Source organism: Nuphar pumila, chromosome 16, assembly GCF_984573655.1.
Source record: "Nuphar pumila chromosome 16, dmNupPumi1.hap1.1, whole genome shotgun sequence".
Lineage (NCBI taxonomy): Eukaryota > Viridiplantae > Streptophyta > Magnoliopsida > Nymphaeales > Nymphaeaceae > Nuphar > Nuphar pumila.
In genome coordinates this window covers 1,166,146-1,190,640 of record NC_143264.1, presented here as the reverse complement: position 1 = coordinate 1,190,640, position 24,495 = coordinate 1,166,146, and the positions used below count along the sequence as shown (strand labels likewise).

Here is a 24,495-nt window from a genome sequence, read left to right as displayed (position 1 = left end):
ACATCATTATTTTTGTGATATATTTTCAACTATAAAATTATAATATTTGCAATATATTGTAATGTAATCAACATCTATTTAAATTTTGTGACAATTTTGTAATTTTTATTTTTTCTAAAATATTGTGATATTAATCACAAAATTATATGATTAATTTTTTTTTGTTCAAACAACTTGAGTGTTGATACAGAAAGATCGCTCTTGAACCCCACAGGAGTTGATAAACTAACACAACTATGAAATTATGAAAGTAGAAAATGTCATGAAAATAACAAAATTCATAGAAAAACTAATTAAAAACATTATAATTCATCATGAGCCCCCTCTCTTCGTCTTTACAATGAGTGTTTATGGCAAACAAAAGAGAAAATCATAGAAACCTAAATTCTACTACTGCAAATGTGAGACAGAGGAGATATTAACTAAGATCTAAAACTAAAACCTAAACTAAATAATTAGAAAAACCTTAAATAATAAAAAAATAGATCCTAATGGACCTTATAGGCTCTGTAGTATGACTCATACCCCTGCATCATTCGTGCAAATTTCTGTTATTTTTTTGTCTTTTCCTAGTTCTATCATTTTGCAGATACAATGGTGTTCAAGAGTGATCCTTAAGTTCACTGCATCAAATGCCTCAATGCTTTAATCGCGAGCATAGCTTGTGAAACAGAGGTGTACCAATGGTGGCTCCGCTTGTTTGGTAGGAGCAGCTAGTGCACGTCACCTTTGAGTTGGAACAATGCAAGTTCAAAACCCAATGGTATAATTGTATAACTGGTAGGGATCTGCCTAACCCAGCTTGGCTTTAATAAAAAATAGAAAAAGAATCAGAAGCTAGGCTTACTCCATGGTGGACAAGAGAGGCCTAAGGTTTTTACACCAATAAAAACAAGACTAAGAAAAGTGATTTTCTCTTATTATCTCATAAAAATAAAAGATTGAGTTGCTCCTGGTTGCTTGGAAGCACATCCCATTCCTATCATTCAAACATACCCTTGCCTCAAAATCAAAGTGACACCCATTGCCATTCTAGTTCATTAATTTTTAGAACTATCAATGACACTTTCGTCATTAACACTTGCTTGGTGTTCAAATTGCAAATTAGAAGCAGAATTGGTAATTTAAGAGCGCCACTCCAAATCCAGCAGTGGACATAAGGACCTGTTTGGAATCTATGAAGGGGGACATGAGTTAATGCATTTTGCAAAAAGTTAGTCAAACTACCACCGGGTGGCTGTTTGGAAACTGGTAGCTGGATGAGAATTAATGCATTTGGGATGTGAAGTGGCATTGTATTTACACTAAGGGCACATTTAAAAGCAAGAAAAATGTAAGAATGGAAAATTCCTATGAATTTTGAGAGAAACTTTTTCGCTGAGAGTTTTCTAACAAGTATACTTTTTGATAGAAAACATTCTTCCATGGAGAAGGAGATGGAAGAATGCTCCGTACCAAGAAAAAATTTATTTTTACATTCTCTACCACTCATCTCATCACCACCCACTATCTCACCATCACCATCACCATCACCACCACCACCACCACCACCATCAATCTCACCACCCTCCTCTTCCTCTCTCATTTATTTACATTTTTTCACTCTATTTTTGTCATGCTGCACAAACAAGCTAAAAACTTTTAGTATTAGGCAAGACTTTCTTTTTCTATGAGAGTTTTTCTCTCTTCCAAGCATGCCCTAAAACATGCAATTGACAGCTACCACCTTCTTGAAATGCCACTTTCCATCTCAATTACTAGTTTCCAAACAGAGCCTAAAAATTTCCACCCTTATTGCCACCAACAGGTGCACAGAAATCCCAATTCACCAGGGGAACTTTCGGAACTCTCTCCTCGGCGATCTTTCGTTTGTACTGGGCGTCGAGAAGGGACCCCGAAAATCTCGCGTGGGGAGTGGTTTTCCCGAGTAATGGTTTTGCTGACTACGAAGCGGACAAGGTGCCGCATTCGAGGATTTCCCTCCCAACTTGGTAAAAATGAAAAAGGGTAAATGCAATAATAAAGTAAAAGTGGTCGAAGGAAAAAGAATTGGAAAAATGAAAAAGTGTGAAGGTGGTAAAAGGAATTCTCACTAATTTCCATATACATAAAATTTTTTTTGTTTCTTTAATTGTTTTTTCTCCTTTTTCCAAAGGCTAAGGCTGAAAGGATGAGTATATAAGTACGTGAGTGTAAGCTAAGGAAGAGAAAGGGAATAAAGGCGCATACAAAACCTCATTATTGTGTTCAGGAACGGCAGAGAAGAAAGAAGAAGAAGAAGAAGAGAGAGAAAACGAGGTGGGTAGTGGGTGGTGACAGTTCACTACCTACAGATGTATAGAAAGAGTGAGACTGTTGCCTATTATTGAGAGAGAGAGTACCCTCAACCCAGATCAGTGAGAGATAGAGAGAGGTGGAGGAAAGGAGGGACCTAAGTGATTACCCTGAGAGAGAGAGAGAGACACCGCTGCCCATTATTGGTATAGAGAGAGAGAGTGAGATGATGGGAGGGTGTAAATTGAAGGAGGCAGCGAAGAAGCTCGCAATGTCGTGCATCTCGATCCCCAGAAAAGAGAGTGAGGATGAGCCCCCAAAGGAAAATGTGGGTCTTTTTTGGTGTTTTAGTTTTAGATTGCAGGTTTTTTTGATGGATTTTAGTGTTTGCTTTCTTCCCTGACTGTTACTGTTTTGGGGGTTCAGATCTGTTGCCAAGAGAGTGAGGCGCATGCAGAGGAGAATGTTGGTGTGATTTCTCAGGAGGAAGAAGGAAGTGGCTCAACAAAGGTACGCTATTATTCTCTTTATATTGTTTCATTTTCTGCATTTTGTTGCTGAATCAGGCCCATTTTTTCAGATCTTCTGAATGGCGTTTTTTCCTCAGAAAATCACTAGAATCTTCTCTGAGATTGTCCTGAAATCTTAGAGAGAGAGAGAGAGATTTTACGTTCTGGTAATGCAAAAGAATCTGTTAAGCGTATAGTGACGCTTAGAAATGTGCGTTTCCTGTCAAAAAGAAAAAAAAAAGAAATGTGCGTTTCCTGTCAATTTCAGAATATGAAAGGGTCTTTGTATATCCGATTTGGAAGTGTGTAGCTTTTTTTTTAAATCTGTGAGGCGTTTCAAGGAAAATTCCAAACAAACGGTTTAAATTTTTATGCAATAAAAAACTGTTACTTTTTTTTTTCTTTTGCTTTTTCAGACATTGCCAATCGTTATCTTGGCAACTCTTTAAAATGACGAGAATATACCTCTAAATTTATCTTCTAGGGGCATAATGGGCATTTCCAATATCTCAGTGGTATGAATGCTATTATTACGAGGGTCATGTATTCGGATTCCCGGATCTTTCCATCTTGTTCCATTACAAATAAAGATCTAAGCCACAAAAAAAACTGGTATAAATGAAGGGGTATATCTTAATTACTAAATGTCTTTTTTTCCTCTTTAAAGTATTCGGGGGGAGAGGGGGGGAGAAAGGCTCATACTTCCCGCACAAATTTTTTTTGAATAATCTAAGGAAAAACTTGTGGGTTAACATGCCTTCGCTTGTAGACAAATAATTGTTAGAAAAATTGAAGTTAGGCATGGATTTATGAGTAATGGCAGATATGATTACTTCTGCTCTTATCTAAATGACATTCATGTCTCCCAACAAGCTAAAAAGCAGTCACGCCTAAAAAAAGAAAAAGGTATGTCATTTCGCAATTGAAAGACTAAGGGACCTCGAGGACAGATTAAACACTGTTTAGGGTCTCAAGATCCCTTCCTTTTGAATAATTGAACGAAAATTTCTAGTGGGTGTTAGTCATTCTGACGAGTCTCCAAAACTGCTTAATCTTTTATTGATTTGCAAAACGGCTCCTGTTTCATCCTCTGTTCTTTCCCTTTGATGCTTTGTTCGCTTCAGTTGCAGAACTTCTGTGCTATATGCCTAGAGCCACTGATACCGGGCCATCAGACCATCTTCACGGCGCAATGCTCCCATGCATTCCACTTCCTCTGCATCTCCTCGAACGTGCGGCACGGCAGCACGACTTGCCCTATCTGCCGATCCCAATGGAGCCAGCTCCCTCGCCAACTCGGACCCAAATTTCCCCTCCAAGTCCATGAGAATGACCCAATCCTTCGCATCCTCGATGACTCCATTGCCAACTTTCGTGTTCATCGCCGCTCCTCTCATCGCTCAGCAAGATACGATGATGATGATCCAATAGACCCAAACCCCACATCTGATCATCCCCGCCTCATCCTCACGCTCATGCCCATACCACCACCACCACCACCACCACCACCAGAGTTTTCTCCCTGCAGGCCTTCAGCTTTGCAAGTCATCCCGCTCCCCACACTTAGCAATAACACCAATCACACACCCGGTCAACCAATGCGGACCATGACAGAGATAACACCACATCAATCAAACATTGTTCCAGCTGCATCAATGTTCAGTACTTCACCAAGTGGGCAGAAGCTGTATCAGTACTCCAGTAAAGCTTACCTATCAGTAAGACTTGCAGTTGCACCTGCACTAGATCTTGTCATGGTTGCCAGCTCAAATGGTACACAGTTGAGACTTCTCAAACAGTCCATGGCTTTAGTAGTATGCTCGCTGCGTCCGATAGACCGTGTAGCTATAGTTACCTGCTCCACTACTGCAACCCGTGCCTTTCCGCTTCGATGCATGTCTGCACAAGGTAAGCGAGCTGCTCTACAGGTCATTGACCATCTCTTTTGCATAGGTGATGTAGACCATGCTGAAGGACTGAGGAAAGGGATGAAAATACTAGAAGATCGTGCTCACCATAATCCCCACTCTCGCATCTTGTTGCTGTCTGATGGCCCAGAAGAGCCTTTCTCATGCCATGACATACAATTTCAAGTGCCAGTCCATCATTTTGGGTTTGGGTTTGGTTTCAATTCCACAGATACATGCATCAAACATGAGTTTGAGGATTTCTTGGCTGGGTTGCTTGGGGAAGTGATCAGAGAGACAAGGTTGAGAATTGGAGAGAAAGGGCTCATGGTTTGGTTGGGTGATTTGAGGGGGGGAGAAGAAAGGAGAATCTTGGTAGATATAGGTGAATGTGGGATAATTCCTGTTGGTTACAATTATGTGGAAGGTGTGGAAGGTGAGGAATGTTTGAGAACAGGCGAAGTGATGGTGCGATTTGGGGAGACCAGTGATGGTGATTTCTCAAGGAGGGAGATGAGTATTGGTGGAAGAAGGAGCAGTGTTGAGAGGTGGGAGTATCATGATCCTTGCATGGCCAGAAGATGGGCTAAACACTTGCATGGATTGTTATAAAATTCAAGTGAAACTGCACATTCATATAGCTTGCTTTTTCTTATGGACTTCTCCATTTATGATTCTGTTCTCATTCTCTTTGCTTCTTGTTCTAAATCACAAGCTATGGAAAGTTAATGCAGACACGAGTTAAGAGCAGAGACAGTTCAAACTGCATTAAGCACTGAAGGTGGCATTTTTAAAGGAGCCACCCAAACAGATGCACAACGACAGCACCATCAACACAGAAGTGATTCAACTGCAAAAAGCTGGAATTGGTGACTGCCATTCAGGATTGCTGAGACCAGCCAAGTTTATTTTGGTTTCCACAAGATCTCTAGCATTTGAAAGAAGAATTTTCTTTTTGTTTTTCTATGGTGACAGCTTTTTTTTATTATAAATCATAGTACATATATTTTGGTGCACAAAAATTTGCTTGCCAAGAGAAAAGGTAACAGCAGATGCAGACAGACCCATTCAGAACATGCTTACAAGACAAAAACACACTTTCTTTGCCATTCATTGTCAGATGGTAACATATCTTTTGGCCAGCAAAAATTTACTTTGCAAGGCAATGCACATCTCCATATGGTTCAAAATTGCAGCACATTGACTCAGGTCACCACATCAATGAATGTTCTTGAAAATAGCTTGCTACATTTTGTTGAGTACAAAAGCAAAATAATAGTTCCAGTTGATCCCCTGATGATGGTTGTAATTCTCACCTGTAAAGAATTTCTTGATAAGCTGCTTTCTGTTAAGATCAAGCATTCTCAAACCCCATAACTCGAAATACACCTGCAGTAAAGACCCAACAAGATAGCATTTAATAAGCCCAGAACAATCCCAGAGAAATCAAAATCTGGTGTGCGAATGGCAAACCTTCATCAGCTTGATATTTGTTCTTGTCATCACCCGCATAAGCCAAGAGATTGTATTTAGGATTCCATTCTACACTGTTCATAGCAGCTCTGCAAGGAATCTGATGTACCGTCCTCCCAGTCTGAACATTGGACTGTTCAAACACAACAGAAACACTTTTGAGGGCACAGTTTCCTGGAACCTGCACAATTCAGTATATATATATATATATATATATATATATATATATATATATATATATATATATATATATGGTGATGGATACTGTACAATGTCAATAAATAGATCTTCACTAGCTGAGGCGATGTATTCTCCTGTGTGGTTGAAACTAACGGTCCTTACTGGCCACCTGTGAGAAACAGAGAAGGATCACTGGCTGCATGACTTGCTTCAAAGAAAACTAGCACAGCAGCGACTAACAACCCTACAACCCTAACCAGCATTGGCAAGCCAGACCAACATGGACCCACTCCAAGTCCCAGGTGGATGGGACCTGGAATTTGGAATCTAATGAAACTAAGCAAATTGTATCTGAATCAGTCATTTTTGTCTTATTGAAGTCTGAAATAAGACAACACAATTTAAACTTTGTTGAAACTTACTCAAGTTTTGTAAATGTTTGAACACAAAGCATCTCTGACATATCCCAAAGGCTGACCAGTGCATCGGCACTCCCAACGGCAAAGTATCTGTCATATCAGAAAAAATTATCCAAAATAAAATAAAAAGTGCTTTAGAGTGTTGCTTATAAATTGAACCTTCCCAAGCATTTCAATCCTTAATTTTGAGTTTACACACAAACAGCAAACATGAAGTATTGTTCAACAATAAAGCAACATAAATAAAAGCAAATGGTAGGAATATGAAATATAGCAGACCTTCCTAAGGGATCAATGGCAATGCAGTAGCAACCAGCTGTATGTGCAACGAGGGTGTGAAGCGCTCCAAGGGATGGATAAGCTAGCACCTCTACAGTACCTGTGTAAATTTTCAATTGTTAGTTTTCATAAATTGGGGACAATCCACTCATACAAAATTCACTGAAGCAACACCAAACAAATGATAGAAGTTCTCCCTTGCTAACTTAAGGGCTTAACAGCCACTAGAAAGCCTAGTCAACTGCAAGGTGAAAGACCATAGATAGAATACTGAATTCGGCTACTTTACCATTTCCTGTAGTGAGAAAGAAGACCTCCCCTGTCGTGTCCCATGCAATCTCATTGACCTGAACATAAGCATAATATGCAGGGCTTTACTGTCATAAGGATATTTCCAAAGAATAAGCATCTTGTTTAGAAAGAATCAGAGTGATAAGCATGATGAAAAAACTGGAAGTAAAGTCATAACAAACCTAAAGTTAATCTCACAATGAAAAGTCATATGCAGCAAATCCCCTTTGTGGAAGAATCTACTTTTTTTAATTACGAAAAAGAAGAAGAAAAGGATTGCTAGGGAAATACAAACCAGTCTGCAGTGTAATCCAGACAAGGCACAGATAGGGTTACCTGTGTGGGAAAAATGAAGACATCTCATCTATAGTTCGCCTAAGTGACTTACATGTGAGGTTATCTTGAGTGGATGACAATCACAGACATGGTTTCGTAGACTTTTAAGAACAGAGAAGAGCCAATGGGACCAAATGAACAACAACTGCAAACTCTTGAAAGGAGAAAAAATCAAATACTTATTAAATAACTATGTTGTTACTCACTTCATAGCTGAACTTGCGTTTGTGGATTGGTTTAAATTTACGAACATCCAGTATTGTCAGTTCATCATCCTGCAAGATAAATAGACACTTAATGAGCTCCTGCATGACAATACAATTGGATGCTAAGAAAGAAAATATATATTACTAACAATGAGTCTGTATCATGGTTGCCAGTTGAGGAAGCGGGAGCGGGAAGCGATACGGGAAGCGGGAGCGGGAAGCGAGGCACTTTCAAAATTTTAGGAAGCGGGGAAGCGTGGGACCACTTAGGAGCGATTCGGGAAGTGTCTCGGAAGCGACCTAGGAAGCGTCTCGGAAGCGACCTAGGAAGCGTCTCGGAAGCGAGGGGGAAGCGAAAAAAATAAAAATAAAAAATATAAAATACAAAAAATTTAAAAAAAACAGGGGAAGCGAGGGGGAAGCGTGGGGGAAGCGAGGGGGAAGCGTGGGGGAAGCGTGATGGGAAGCGCACTTCCCATTAAAGGGAAGCGCGTCCCCCATTAAAGGGAAACGCGTCCCCCATTAAAGGGAAACACGCTTCCCAAAAAAGGGGGACGCTTCCCCCCACGCTTCGGAAGCGCGACGTTCCGCGCTTCCGAAGCGCGCTTCGGGGAAGCGCGCTTCCCCTTTTAGCTAGGCGCTTCCGGTAACCCTGGTCTGTATAGCTCCAGAAGGAATAGTGTAATGACAAAATGCACCACAGCTTGCTCTTAATTATGATGGAAATAAGGTGACAGATTGCAACACATACCCTGTTCCCAACAGCAATGTGTGTACCATCAGGTTTAAATGTGATGTTTATATTCTCACCACTAAGTTCTACTTGTTGAGTGCATTTTCCACCTGAAATAACAGGCCAGAGATAACATCAACATTTATCTAATAACAACAACATAAGTTCAGAATACAACTGAAAAATCAAATTACACACCTGAAATATCAAACTATTTGTAACCCAAGGATTATGATACAGCTTTCATTAATATGTCATAACTTTGTGTCATGATTCTGCAGTTTCCAATGCTTTCAAAAGTCACTTCAATTTTCCATAGTAGTCATTCCCACATACTTTGGGAGATCTCCATATTTTGGGGAAAAATTAGCTTCCAAACATTGATGACAAATTTGTTACATTTTTTGTGTTTCCTAAAAAGTGAAAAGCCATGTGGTATGTCTTTTCAATAGAAATATGTAAGTGATTACAAACCCTATTATGACTGCACACAACCTATAAAAATAGAAAACAACCAAAAAGCAAATACGAAGTGGACAGAAATCCATATGGAAACGAATAGGGAAATGTTGTTCCATTAGACAAGAAGCAGGCTTCCCACTATTGCGAAGGTGCTGCATCACACTTTCACACTTCCGTTTTTCTGGGGAAGCATGATGTTTACAGCTTTAGAAGTGCACCCTTTGCCAGTTTTGATATCTTGATAGAGCTAAAATGAATAAAAGATTCCCATTGAAAGTTCCATTTCCAAATAAATGCACATGCATTTACACATATGTGTTTGTATGTCGAGATTGGGGATAATACATCTTGAATAGAGGATGTGGGTTACAGAACTTATGTGTGCATATGTGCATTTATATTATTTGAGCTAGGCGTAAAAGTTAGTACATTATTGTTTCTATTGAAACTTCACGATGCTAGATAAAAGTATAAATATGTAGTTCTTTGTGGTTTGCAGGTTGGGATATTGAAAACTAGTGCACTAGAAACCCATAGGATAGAAGATGTTCACAAATGATTCAAAGTAAAGAACTTGGTAAACATGGTCAAGAAATTATGTAGATCTTTTAGACAACAAAATCAAGTTAAGTAGACGTGGTCCATTTTGTTAAAATGTAAAACTGTACATATATGTATATATAATAATATTATATTATTATTATATATATAAATACATTTTTAATTTCTTTCTTTTCTGTATTTTTTTTCCTTTATTTTTATTTTTTTGTCTTTATGTCATCTAGTTCAGTTTGAACTAGAATGACTGTTGCTAGTCAAGTCCTGTCCAGACTTGACTAGCAATAGAGCTGTTGGACTGACACATTCCAACAGCTCTAAATAGAGCTGTTGGACTGTGCCCAACAGCTCTATTGAGTCCTCTTTCAGCTGTGTATATAAAGGGGTGCAACCCCTCTTGTATTTTACCCCAATGCTTCTTAAGCAATTGGTTTTTCATATCAATAAAGAATACATTTTTATTTTTATTTTGTTTCCAGTTATACCCTTTTTAAGGGTTGTGCTTTAGTGTCATTCTTGACACTTGCTCTTGTTAATCAAAGCACGTGTTTCGAAGATCCCCATTTCATTTCATGGTATCAGAGCCGCGGAAGTACTAAATCTTGAGGAAAAGCTGCCTCGATTTCCGTGCCCGTTTGCAAAAGTGTTCGCCACTTGAAGAGAAGTGTTTTATCACTTCATTGGAGAAGATTTCACATCTTGTTGTATTGTTTTTTTTTCTTTCTTTCTCATTTTCCTTCTTGTTTCTCTTCTATCCCTATTCTTTCTCTCCTTGTAATCGATGGATGACAATGATAAAGTCACCATCATGCCTATGAAACTAAGCGATACGAACTATGTAACATGGGCTTCAATCATGAAGCACCATATATGGGGAAAAGGCTTATGGGGGATTGTGGATGGTTCCGATTCGGAACCTAAGCTATCTCTTACTAAAAAGGAGGGAGATAAAGAGGTCCCTCTATCGGAAGAAGAGAAAATCAAGGCTATTGCCTCATACGAGAAGAAATGGAAAGAATGGAGAATATCTCATGCGAAGATAATGTCATGGCTTATCAATAGCGTTGACATTAAAAAATGCTCAAGTCTTGCCAAATTTGATCATGCCGATAAGGCATGGGAATACCTTAAGAATATGTATTCCCTTAAAGATATTGCACACGTGTGCAACCTCCAAGAAAAAGTTCGAATGATGACACAAGGAGACAAAACTATTCGTGAATATTACAATGGGTTGTCCGAACTTTGGGAAGAACTTTCCCTTTTAGAACCAAAGTGGCATTGTGCCGAAGACATCGAGCTTCGTCAGAAACAACTCGATGCTGAACATTTTTACCAGTTTATCACTGGATTAAGGCCGGAATTTGAAACCACTAAATCGGCCCTACTTCACCGGGGAAAAATTCCTTCTATTGTTGAAACTATTGAAGAGTTAACAATGGAAGAAAACCGTCTCCGGAAAGGTTCTTTAAAAATTGAAGATGATTCCGTTTTAGCCGTGTCTAGACCAGGGAATCATGTTCGATCATATAGGCCTCCTCACTTTAACCGACAAAATGGTGACTATGATAAGAAGAAAGTTATTTGTCATCACTGTCATGAACCGGGACACTACAGGCCACAATGTCCCAAACTTAAGGAGCTGAGAGAAAAAAGAGCTGCAATTGCTGGATCGGAGCCTAAAGATCAGGATGCACCAGTTTCCCTGGCCCAACTAATGGAGATTCTTCAACCTCTCATCAAAGGTGCCTCTTCCTCATCTGAAGCTTCAACCGGCGCAGCAGCCTCATCTTTTTCTGATTTAGGTAAAATTTCTTGGCTTCTTGACTCTGGTGCATCTTTTCATATGACCCCAAATAATCAAAGTCTATCCAAATGTGTTAAAAATAAAACAAGTGTGTCAAAGGTCTTTACTGCTGATGGGACTTCTCTTGAAATAGAAGGAATAGGAAATTTTGAAAAAATTTATAAAACAAAAAAATTTTTTATTCCAGAAATTAGACATGTTCCCAAATTAAATTTAAATCTTTTATCTGTATCTCAAATTTCTGATTATGGGTGTAATATTTCTTTTTCTTCTCATGGTTGTTGGGTACAGGATCGCCAGTCAGGCAAGCTGATTGGGGAAGGCCATAGAGAAGGAGGACTCTATTACATGGATTTTTTGGAAAAGACGAAGAAAGCTTTTTGTTATAATATTCAAAAAATAGAGTTGGAACTGTGGCATAAGAGACTTGGTCACCCACATATAGCCAAAATCCAACATTTTCCAAATCTAGGAAAATTTTGTAACTCTGAATCATTTGATTGTAAAGATTGTATTCTCGGCAAAATGAAAAGATTACCATTTCAGAACAAAACTTTTTTCTCTTCAAGACCACTTGAATTAATACACTCGGATGTTTGGGGTCCTGCACCAGTAATTTCTAAAGGAGGATTTGTTTACTATGTTATTTTTGTCGATGATTTCTCCCGACATACGTGGATGTACTTTCTCAAACATAAGTCTGAAGTATTTTCATACTTTCAAACTTTTCATAATATGGTTAAAAACAAATTTCAAAATGATATTACTATTTTTCGCACAGATTCAGGGGGAGAGTTTTTATCCACAGATTTTCAAAATTATCTTAAATTGCATGGCATCACACATCAAAGATCTTGTCCTTATACACCTCAACAAAATGGACTGGCAGAACGAAAACATCGCCATATTATAGAAACCACTAGAACTTTATTAATAGCAAATCAAGTCCCTAAAGACTTTTGGGCAGAAGCTGCCTTAACTGCCACCTATCTCATTAATAGGATGCCATCTTCTTCGTTACAAAATATCACTCCCATTGAAAAACTAATGAACATTTCTCCAGACTACTCTAGATTAAGAATATTTGGGTGCAAATGTTTCATATTTACTGACAAAAATGATAAACTTTCCCCTCGTGCGATTCCCTGTGCCTTTTTAGGATATGCTGAAAACCAGAAAGGTTATAGATGTTTTGACTTCAAAAATAATAAACTATATGTGTCTAGAAATGTTTCCTTTCTTGAAAAGGAGAGCTTCTTTGATTTTAGAAAATTAAAAGACGTCACTGAGTACTCCTTTTTGCTAGATCTAACATCAACATCTGATGAATATGACCTTGATTGTAACTTTGATGATGATCAAAGAATTATTGATCTTAATGTTGAAAATGAAGAAGTTCATAGAGATACTAGTATTCAATATTCCAGGCGACAAGAGTCTAATACTCCATGTGCACTTGAGAAATATTCTAACATTCCAACTAGACAATCATCCCGAATCTCGAGGCCTCCAGAAAAGTTTGTATCATACGAGTCTTTCTCACCCACATATAGGGCAGTTATTGCATTAATTCACTCATATGAAGAACCATCCACATATTTTCAAGCAAAAAATGATATCAAATGGATAGAAGCCATGAAAGCTGAATTAGATGCACTTGAAAAGGCTTCTACATGGAATATTCAAGATCTTCCTCCAGGGAAGAAAACTATAGGATGTCGATGGGTTTATAAAATTAAAACCAAGAGTGATGGTACTCTTGAAAGATATAAAGCCCGTTTAGTAGCCAAAGGTTATGCCCAAGAATATGGGATTGATTATGAAGAAACCTTTGCTCCGGTGGCTCGTATGACTACTGTCCGAACCTTAATTGCCTTAGCTTCTATCAAAAAATGGTCTATTTTTCAAATGGATGTCAAAAATGCTTTTTTAAATGGAAAGCTAGTTGAAGAAGTATATATGGAACCCCCTCCTGGTCTAAGTATTCCTAAGGGTAAAGTCCTTCGCTTAGAAAAAGCCCTTTATGGACTTAAACAAGCACCAAAAGCTTGGTATGATAGGTTTAGTCGTGTTATGATTGATATTGGTTTTCAATTCTGTTTAACTGACACTGCTTTGTTTATTAAGAATTCTGATGCAGGGATCATTGTGCTTCTTCTCTATGTGGATGATAACCGGAAGCGATAAACAGGGAGTTAAAACAATCAAAACACTTCTTAAATCTCATTTTGAAATGACTGATTTGGGCTTGTTGAGATATTTTTTAGGCATTGAAGTTGCTTATTCTCCTAGAGGATATTTATTATCTCAGACTAAATTTGCTTTTGATATTGTTTTCAGGTCTGGTATTACTGATGATAAGAAAGTTGACACTCCAGAAGTTGTTAATGTTAAAATGAAGATTGATGATGGAGAACTTCTTGCAGACCCTACTCCTTACAAACAGCTTGTCGGGGCACTTTCCTATCTATCCATTACCAGACCAGATATAGCACATGTTGTTCATACAACAAGTCAATTTCAACATGCTCCTACTTCTGTTCATATGGGAGCAGTCATGCGTATTATCAGATACATCAAGTCCTCTCTTTCACGAGGACTTTTCTTATCTTCCTCCTCTTCTCTTGATTTAATTGCATATACTGATGCTGATTGGGGAGGTGATCCCAATAACAGACACTCAACCACTGGCTTTTGTATCTTTTTAGGGGAATCATTAATCTCGTGGAGGTGTAAAAAGCAGCAGAAGGTATCTCTCTCATCCACCGAAGCTGAATACAGAGCCATGGCAACCACGACCATGGAAGTAGTTTGGCTCCGACGACTGCTTGCTGACATGGGAGTTGAAGCAACAAAGGCTTCACAAATGTGTTGTGACAACAAAAGTGCGATCTACATTGCCAGTAACAGAACATTCCACGAACGCACCAAACACATCGAAATGGATTGTCACTACGTCAGAGAGGAATATCTACACGGGATAATTGATCTGCCATATGTCACTTCAGAATATCAGTTAGCAGACTTCTTTACAAAGCCTCTCGCTGCTCCCCGATTTCACTTTCTCTTAGACAAACTTTCGCTCATTGTACCGTAAGTTTGAGGGGGAGTGTTAAAATGTAAAACTGTACATATATGTATATATAATAATATTATATTATTATATATATAAATACATTTTTAATTTCTTTCTTTTCTGTATTTTTTTTCCTTTATTTTTATTTTTTTGTCTTTATGTCATCTAGTTCAGTTTGAACTAGAATGACTGTTGCTAGTCAAGTCCTGTCCAGACTTGACTAGCAATAGAGCTGTTGGACTGACACAGTCCAACAGCTCTTAATAGAGCTGTTGGACTGACACATTCCAACAGCTCTAAATAGAGCTGTTGGACTGTGCCCAACAGCTCTATTGAGTCCTCTTATATAAAGGGGTGCAGCCCCTCTTGTATTTTACCCCAATGCTTCTTAAGCAATTGGTTTTTCATATCAATAAAGAATACATTTTTATTTTTATTTTGTTTCCAGTTATACCCTTTTTAAGGGTTGTGCTTTAGTGTCATTCTTGACACTTGCTCTTGTTAATCAAAGCACGTGTTTCGAAGATCCCCATTTCATTTCACATTTAGTTATGCTGTTATGAGCGTATTGTTGCTGTAGCAAGCCCTCATAATTATCTAGCTCCTACATAGATTATGTGATGGTTTAAAGGAAATACAAACACCATCAAGCACAAAACTAGAAACACTGCTGCTGTACTATAAACAATGCAATTCAAAACCCAAAGGCACTTGGTTTCTTACTACGAGCATCCCACAGGCGTACAGTCTTGTCTCCTGATGCAGTTGCAATCAAATCAGCATGTTTGGGGTCCCAACATAGTTGATCAACACTATCATTATGCCCTTTTAATTCGATGTCCTTGACCTTCCCCTACAAATGTATGAGATAAATAAACAGACAAATGAGTACAAGTGCAAGCATACTTATATTTGTGTAATGAGAACAACATGTCTGAAAAAACCACAGCGATCAGATGAATCTTAATTTTCTGAGATCTATAAACTTAGCCAATTTGAAGTCATTAAGCTTATGCATATGCGCCATGCAATTTTCCCCTTTTACCCAGCTTGTACAACCGTTTGTATTTCTTGATAGCCAAGCCAGGGGATAACCTCCTTTGGGATTTGAACTCAACACCCCTTGGTCCACCATAATTTTTGACCCAAAAATCTTCTATATTTGTATTTCCTCCAGTGACTTACTAATTCATATATGGATTATTTATATAACTTTGTAAAATAAGAACAGTTTAACTCCAACCACATATTTAAGCCCCCACAACATCAGAAAGGGTTTTGGAAGAACTTTCCATCCACCAGGGCCTTTTGGCACAAGTTTTTTCAAAGAACAACCCACACATCCAATAATTGGTACTCACCTTTTTCCTAGAGAAAGCTAACACTGACTTTGTTCATATGGCAGCTGGCATTATCCTATATATAAACAGATCTGGACAACAAGTTCCAAGGTAGTCCTGCAACTTTATTGCTAAAACCTGGGATTTCTAATCATTCAAAAAAGTCAAAGTAATGGTCTTTCATGACATTACACCACAGTTTCTATATTTTATTCAAGGATTTCTCTGGTTTCGTGAACAAGTTATTTAGAAATAGTTCAAGAAGCCTGAAGCAATATGGATATTTGGAGCCAAAGCACGGCACTCTTAAGAATTGTGAATTCTGTGATTTATCAAACCTACAAAGGAATTTATTTAAATTATTAGATTGACTGTTACCTTAGAACTGGTACAAATATGATATATCCCAGTGCATGTTCAGTTTGAATGATCATTAAGTCAAATAGTTCAACCTCAGTATCTGTTACTACAGCAAGAACAGAACTCAACGGCGGCCATCTAACAACAAGTAGAAGTTTGATATCCCAGATGACATTCAGTTTGGATAATCATTAAGTCAAATAGTTCAACATAATTATCTGTTACTACAGCAAGAGCACAACTCAATGGTGGTGAAAAGTCGCACTATGGAAAAAAACACCTGGAGTTTCTCCATTAAAATTCTAAACTCTTCATGCAAGATTTAGTTCCCTCTTGCCTCTGGTGAATGTTCAAGAAACAGTGCATCTTCTTATTCAGAACTTTTTGTCACACATGCAGGTTGCATGTCTGTTGCTTCAACATCTAAGGCTGGAATGATCATTTATATTTCACCATAGAAAACATTTGTCATAAGACCCACTGCATAGAGTCTATATGTTTGTATGGACATCTATCACATTGGTCCTCAACAATGCAGGTACTACTGTGGCCGGTGCAAATGACGTTGAGATGGAAGATTCTCCTCATATTTTAAGGGTAAGAAGAAAAAAGAAAAAGTCAATTTCTTGATATCACAGAAGACGCTGCTAGACAGCTAGATATGTAACTTACCAACCTAATCTAGAGTTCATCCATATAAGAATAAAGCCTATTTCCCAAGACTGATGTGTTTGGTCAGCTGGTACCAATTCATTAATCATAATTAACAAACATGTAAATTATGGTTATTTTTTAGCTAACAAGTGTCTTATGCATCCACAAGCCTCCTTCTGTCCAGTGAACTTCTATTTGAAGCCCTTCCCTTGCACCTATATTCCAACTGATGAAATGGAGTGCTGGAGAATAGAAAAATACCTTTGGTGGCTCGAGACAACCCTGGACAACTAGCTGACTATGGAAGAGTTGAACGCTCAATTAGGCATTGAAATCCCAACTGAAACAGGCCTAAGCACTCACATTTTACCCTTATTTAATATGTTGCAGCGCCTTGAAACTACCCTAATGTTCGATCAAATGTATCTTTTCCACCCCTCTTAGCAGTATAAATTGTATCACCCGCTTGGCTGATCATCAATGCCCTTTTTCTACCTCTCTTAGCAGTATCACTAGTTTTTCACTTGATTGCAAATTGTTCAACACAACCAACAAACATATTGCGAAATCATGATAAAAGAGGAAGAAATAAAATGTTGGATATGAGCCATCATATAGTATGAGCTCCATGGTCATTAAAGATTAGAAAGAACACACAAAATATGAGCAATCATGCAATACCATTACTCAAACATGAAATGAACTACAACCAATTCACGAACTACCAACAAACAATAAATGGTTGCAATTACCAATTTATTCCAACTCCAATTCGGGAATACAGAAAAAATAGAGAAACAACAAGGTGGAAGAAGAGATTAGCAATAGATAACGGGCAAAGAGAAGAATAGGTAGAGAGAGAAAGAAGGAGTCACGTGGCCATGGGGTTCAATGTGCCAAACGCGCGCGGTCTGGTCGACGGAACCCGACGCGAGCTTCGTCCCCGTGCAATTCCACGCCACAGAGTGCACCTTCTCACAAACACAGAGTTCAATCATCACGATGGTTGCATATATATATATATATATATAGAAAGAGAGAGGGCTTTACCTTCTTCTTGTGCCCTGGATACTCTCTGGTGTGAAGGCCTTTGAAGGGGCCAACGGGCTCCGCCATCTCTCTCTCTCTCTCACCCTCTCTCTCTCTCTCTGTAACCTGCAGACAAAGAGAGAGCGCCCTCAGGGGGTGGGCAATGGGCCGGGCTGTCGGGTGGGCTAAGTCATGGCCGGGTTTGGGTCAAAATTTTAGGCCCTTACAGGTCGAAATCCAGCCCATTATGTACATGGGTCAGGCCGAGGCCTGCACTACATAATTAATTTTTAGTAGCTAATGCATAGTAATTACTATTTATTTAATTAGTTGCATTGATTATATAAAAAATACATAGATAATTAGATGAATACGTTAACCTTTCATTTAATTCATTATTTTTCGTATCACATAAATTAATTTATAAACTTCATTTTATTAGAAAATAATCTATAAATGAGTTTAAGTCAAGCTGAACCGAGCTGTTGAACATTGACCCATTGGGCCAATGGATTGGGTCATAAGTTGCTTTTTAAACCCAAACCTGTTAAGAACCGAGCCATCTCTTAGCCGGGTCGCACTTAAAACCCTATAGCCCGAGCTCTAAACGGGCCTTGGCCGACTCGATACCCACCCCTACTCCAGAGTAGCGGTGTCAAGGGATCCTAGGGCAGGGTATGACCTAATCCTGATCCATAATCGATCCGATAGGGCCAGGGGTTTGGTGACGACAAAGGGCCCAATTAATTATCTAGGTCGGATACGTAAGGTTTGATTAGCATACAAAACCGGATATGGTTTCTAGATTTTATAACAAACCTGGATTGGACAAGTGTCCTGATTAAGATCTGCATTTTTAATGTAAAATGTATACAACAATAAGATTTACTGGGTCTGATTTGTTACCCTTATAGGACCTGGATATGGTTTTGGCTTTGGTAGGTGCCACTCAATTTCGGTAAAGGTCTGACCCATTGACACCCCTGCTCCAAGGTCAGGTCTATTGCTACAACCAATGAGTAGGGATGCAAACAGATCCGATTCGGATCAGCTAAATATATAGGAAAGTCTTATTTGGATCGAGTCGGAACAGCCAAAAAATCATAAAAGTAGCATACCCTTGTGAGCCGGTTGCATCCCTACCAACAAGGCAATCCTTGTGAGCCAGACCCTGTAGCACCAAGGTAACTAAGCCTATAACTATAAGCCTGCCCATACGTATAAAAACTAATCAAATTAGATAAATCAATTAAATACAGAAATAAAATAGGGTTTTTATTTCGAGATATTAACAGTAGAAGCAAATATATGGTGATAAAGCCAAAGCGATTCTAAAATTAGGATGTTTTTTAGTATATTGCGATTTTCAAGGCATTCTTAACTTGTCAAATTATTTCATTTTATGATGTTTTAGAAAATATTGTGAGATTATTTTCCTATATAAACAAGCTGGCTTAGACAGACCCCTACTTAGTTGATTGATAGATTTATAGATTGTCAGCACCGTGGGGTTCGACCGCGTGGCCGTCCGGGTGGTTATGAGGGTGTTGAAATGAAGCACCGGAGTGTCTATAGCTTTTAGAGGTGGGCTAAGTAAGGCTGGGTTTTGTGAGGGTTTTTCTTCATAAAAAAAAGATAAATTTATGATTGTCAAATTTATAATAAAATGAAAACTAATTCGTTGGTTTTTATTATAATGTGATGACATTCTTTTAAGGGGACACTTGTTACTTTCAAATCAAAACATGAGAAAGAAGAGGTTTTTTTTCTTCCTGATAGATGCTCAAACAAATTTTTCCTGAAATTTATTTGGTGGGGCAGACAATGTTTTATAAAAAGTTGTAACACCTCAATCCGGGACCTATGAGGTTCAGATTTTAGGGTATTACTTTTCAGAGAGAAATACCAAAATATCGCAGAGAAACATAGCACCAATTTTTTTTTTTTCTAAAAAAACATCATTAACTAAATTCAAATAAAAAAATCCACATAAACCACAAAGACTAATCATTCAAATAAGGTTTTCTTCTCTCAAGTTCAATAAGCAAAGAAAAGAGAAAATTGCTTTATCAGAAGATGAGGCAACCTACCTTTTACTGAAGGCGGGTAGGGTCCTACATCAAGTTCTATCTCATAAGTCATCTGAAACCTAAAGTTGTAATAATTAAAAAGGGATGAGTCTAAAACTCGTTAAGAATTAAATTATAAGCAAAATAAACTCAAATTAAAATTGTAGTGGGCTCTAAACCTCTAAAAGTACATTTGCTTGCTTTGATGAGGTAAGGGGCATCCCTAGGCTTGTAGGTTTCAATATTTGGCTAGATCTCCATGATTTTTTTTGGATAATTCAAGGAAAAACGCTCCTATCATCGACCACACATTGGCTGACTTTCCATTAGTAAAACCATCGAGGTTTCCTTGCCCACCAAAGAGTAAACCCAGCTTCGACCTAGCAGCAAGGAACACCATGTGGGTTTCTAACTTGTGACATCCCGTCAACTTGATAGCATTCACTAGTGACCCCCATGAAATAAGTGGACCTCTTGTGGGCTTTGGTCGTCCCATGATAGGTGATACCTTTTGGCCAGGGAGGTGGATCCTATAGGAAGCAGATCAGGTCATGCTGAATATGAGTGTTTTTTCTCATGCCGACATCGTGGTTGTCTGTTTGCATTTTGGATGAATGCCACGTGGTTTTGTTGACTTTTGAGCTCGGATGGCCACGATGTCGGCAAGAGCAAAAATGCTCATGTTCAGCATGACCTGATCTGCTTCGGATCCTTTGGGGCTAAATATAGTCATTTTAAGAAACAATTTGTGGAGAAGGTTCTCTCTAACAAGGATATTTCTTGACTGGCCAGTTTGATCACTTGATTGACAAATAATTTTAAAAAAACCACCTAAATTATCAGCTTTTCACAATAATAAGCCTAACATTTGGGTTAATGCATTCAACCGACTACTTAATCCCAATGCATTTCAATTACCCGCCGGAGGTATAAGATGACACTTTATGTTCTTGATAAAAACAACTCATCTTAGGTCATATTATGTAAAAATCATTAATGAAGGCATTTTAGTTACTGTTTGACACTTTGATTACACAATGTTCAGACGAGCCATTTTAAGATTAAGCATATCTTTGAGAGAGAAATTATAGCAGGCAGCTAAATGTATGTAACAACTGAAATGTTAAGCAGCCTTTTGTAAATAGCTGATAAGTTAGGTGTCGCTTTGTAAATTATTTTGTAACTGTCAATTAGCAAGGCCACATTTACATCCATTGCATAAGATATGGTCAATCAAAAACAAATCAAGATAATTTGGCATAGCATTGCAGAAGGTAAGGTGAAACAAAATGCTATACTGAAATCACCATTTCATCTCTCTCTCTCTCTCTTTGAACAAGGCAATGGTGCAATGACAGCCCTAGGTTACCATTACCAGACCGGTTGAGTAGGCCTAATGTCTAACCCTAAGAGCCCGTTTGAATTGTTAGGTGTAAGAAGGAAGGGAGAGAAAATTCAAAGGAGAAACTTGGTTGTTTAGAGAAAGTTGTCTTGATGAGGTGGAATAGTCTCATATTGCTTTTGCTTGAGTTTTCTGAGGGCTTTATAAGCAACTAGTGAACTCATACACTTGTTCCTGAGAACAAGGGAGTGGGATGATCACCACACACACGCGCGCGCGCGCCCGCCCGTTGTGCCGCACCGGGCCGGGCTCGGACTCGGGCTCGGGTTTGAGTAATTTGCCCTTTAGGGCCATATCCAATCAAGACAAAGTACCTTTTTACCCAAAGTTTCTTTGGATATTTGGATTCGGTAACAAATTATGGGAATGGATAACGGGTCACGACTCCTCGTATTCCGTGCCCGTTATGGCTCTTCGGATTCCGTAACGGATCTCGATCTTTCGAAGTTCGTTAACGGATCACGTCTCCTCATAATCCGTAACGGGTCCTTCCACGTTTCATAACCGTTCGTGGGTTATAAAAGCATGGTAAGGGCTGGGGTTACGCACAGACAGAGACAGACGCATTTCTGAAGCTCTGCAATTTCCCATCTCCCCTGTTACTCTCTCTCTTTCTTGAGTTTTTCCTGAAGGGTGTTCGGCAAAATTTGGTTCGTGGAGGTTGTTTTCGAAGGACGATCCACCGGAGTGCACCGTTCGGTTCGTCGTGGCTATTGTATCCTGGGGGAAGGACGCCGGACCCTGATTTGAACTGTATGTGGGGGCAAATCTTCTCTAAGGGGAGTACTTTCGTACGCCTTAGCCTGTTACATAATCTAAACATGGTTCTATTGTTTTTGTTATGTTCTCTGCTTCTGTTTGTTCTTATGTTGTCGTCTGGATTTTGGTCTGATACAGAAAATGCCATGCTTGCTCCCTGTTTTTGTTTCGATTGTTTGTTGATCATGTTGTATACACTATTGTATTTACTGTTTTCTATCGTGTATTATATCATGATGACGACTGTGAAACTGTATGATCCGAAATATGATCCAACAGTCTTAGAGAAGATTCGAAGCATGTCGACCTCTTCCGGTTTTGTACCAAAAGTGGACATGTCCGGTATGCCGGAAAAGTTTGTCGGTCAGAACTTCAAGCGTTGGCAGCAACGCATGAAGATCTGGTTCATTACGATAGGGCTGTTATCGGTTCTGGAAATTGACTGCCCTTCGGTTTCTGATACTGAGCCTGACCCTGCTGCAATCACTACAGCAGTCCAGTGGAAAGAAAAGGACAATATATGTCGTGGCTGCATATTGTTGGCTCTGTCCAACACATTGTTCGATGTGTACTGTTCTTCGTCTACCACTGCTAAGGGTCTATGGGATCAACTCGACAAGAAGTACAATACCGAAGACCAAGGTCTTGAAAAGTACTCTGTTGTCAAGTTTCTGAAATATCAGATGATACAAGGCAAGTCGGTCACTGAGCAGGCACACGAGTTTCTGCTACTGCTCCATAGTTTGGCTGAGGCTGAAATGAAACTTCTTGAGAAGTTTCAAGTTATGGCCATCGTAGAGAAATTTCCTAAGTCTTGGGTAGACTTCGATATGTCTCTCAAGCACCGTAGAGGGAAGATTTCCCTAGATGATCTTATGGTAGCCATTGCCATTGAAGATGAGCATAGAAGCCAGAAACAGATCGTGATGCCAACTGAACCGCCTAAGGTGAACATGATGACCGGAGCTTTTAAGGGCAAAGGACAAAAAATCAAAATCTGCAATTAAAAACTAGTTTAAACCTAAGGCCAAAATCCAGAAAAAGGCAAAGAACAATCTGTGTTGGAACTGTGGGCAGGTTGGGCACTGGGCTAAGGAATGTCCTTCCAAGAAGGCCAAAGCTCATGGGACCATAAACGGAACGCCTCAAGTCAACATGGTGACTGAGGTAGTTGGGACCAGTACTGGGTATGTTTCTGTTAACCCACAAATCTATCACATTTATGATCCAACAAAGTAGCTGGTTGACACTGGGGCTAATGTGCACGTTTGTGCTGATAAGTCTGTCTTTGTCTCATACTATGCTGCTGCAGGCAAATCCGTGACTATGGGCAATTCAACGGCTGCAAAGGTGTTAGGAATTGGATGCGTGGATCTGAAGTTTCCTTCAGGACGAGTTCTATCTTTACACAGAGTGCACCATGTGCCTGTAGTTAGAAGGAACATTCTAAGTGGTTCATGTCTTGTTAGAGAGGGTTATGAATTTAACTTTAAATGTAATAAAGTTGTTATTTTATATTCTGGAACTTTTATTGGCAAGGGGTATTTAGATGATGGTTTATTTAAACTTCGTGTTGAACATGTTTACAGTGATAAATTAGAAAATGATGTTTCTTTTGATTCATTGTCTAATGTTGCTTATAACATAGAATCATCTTATTTGTGGCATAATAGATTAGGTCATGTGAATTTCAATTCTTTGAAACGCATGATGAACTTGAAAATGATTCCTGAGCATTCCATTGATAAAACTAAAAAATGTGAAATTTGTGTGCAAGCAAAACAATGTAGGAAACCATTCCATACGATTGTTAGATATTTTGAAATATTGGATCTAGTGCATACAGATATCTGTGAGTTTAATGGAGTGTTAACTAGAAATCATAAAAAGTATTTTATCACTTTTATAGATGATGGCACTAAATACTGTTATGTGTATCTGTTTAAATCAAAAGATGAAGCTTTTGATAAGTTTCTTATTTTTAAGAATGAAGCAGAAATACAAACTGGTAGAAAACTTAAAAGATTGAGGTCCGATAGAGGGGAAGAATATACCTCCAATAAACTCGATGAATATTGCAAGTCTGTTGGAATAGTTCATGAGTTTACTGCTCCATATTCTCCTCAATCCAATGGGATTGCAGAAAGGAAGAATAGAACCCTAACTGACATGATAAATACTCTACTTGGGAGTTCTGGATTACCTACCTATATGTGGGGGGATGCTCTGAATACGGCTTGCCATATTCTGAATAGAGTACCTCAGAAGCATAAGAATAGTAGCCCTTTTGAACTCTGGAGAAATAGGAAAGCTAGCTTGAAATACCTTAAAGTGTGGGGGTGCCTTGCTAAGGTACTTGTCCCAGAGCACAA

The 24,495-nt window shown here is 38.7% G+C and overlaps 1 protein-coding gene and 1 pseudogene across 2 annotated transcripts; one reads left to right on the top strand and one right to left on the bottom strand.

Moving 5' to 3' along the window:
- Nucleotides 1-2,503: 2,503 nt before the first annotated feature.
- Nucleotides 2,504-6,037, top strand: LOC149812610 (E3 ubiquitin-protein ligase WAV3-like; annotated as a pseudogene). Its single transcript, XR_016428365.1, has 4 exons — nucleotides 2,504-2,602; nucleotides 2,701-2,784; nucleotides 3,908-4,335; nucleotides 4,431-6,037. The product of XR_016428365.1 is annotated as an E3 ubiquitin-protein ligase WAV3-like (transcript).
- Nucleotides 5,941-18,036, bottom strand: LOC149812609 (THO complex subunit 3-like). Its single transcript, XM_089992179.1, has 11 exons — nucleotides 17,915-18,036; nucleotides 17,740-17,835; nucleotides 15,234-15,363; nucleotides 8,626-8,717; nucleotides 7,875-7,943; nucleotides 7,331-7,388; nucleotides 7,042-7,141; nucleotides 6,766-6,852; nucleotides 6,434-6,512; nucleotides 6,164-6,296; nucleotides 5,941-6,079 (listed from the first exon to the last, which is right to left on the bottom strand). Exons 1-11 carry the CDS (start codon nucleotides 17,978-17,980, stop codon nucleotides 6,045-6,047), a joined length of 945 nt encoding a protein of 314 aa, XP_089848305.1. The 5' UTR covers nucleotides 17,981-18,036; the 3' UTR covers nucleotides 5,941-6,044.
- Nucleotides 18,037-24,495: the final 6,459 nt, after the last annotated feature.

What these genes read in the sequence shown, in the direction of transcription:
- LOC149812609 (XM_089992179.1), bottom strand. Translation starts at nt 17,980, where the DNA reads ATGGCGGAGCCCGTTGGCCCCTTCAAAGGCCTTCACACCAGAGAGTAT. An exon ending in ACATTGCTGTTGGGAACAGG is followed by an intron (nt 7,944 to 8,625) that starts GTATGTGTTGCA and finishes TTTATCTTGCAG; the next exon opens with GATGATGAACTGACAATACT. An exon ending in CAAATATCAAGCTGATGAAG is followed by an intron (nt 6,080 to 6,163) that starts GTTTGCCATTCG and finishes TCTTTACTGCAG; the next exon opens with GTGTATTTCGAGTTATGGGG.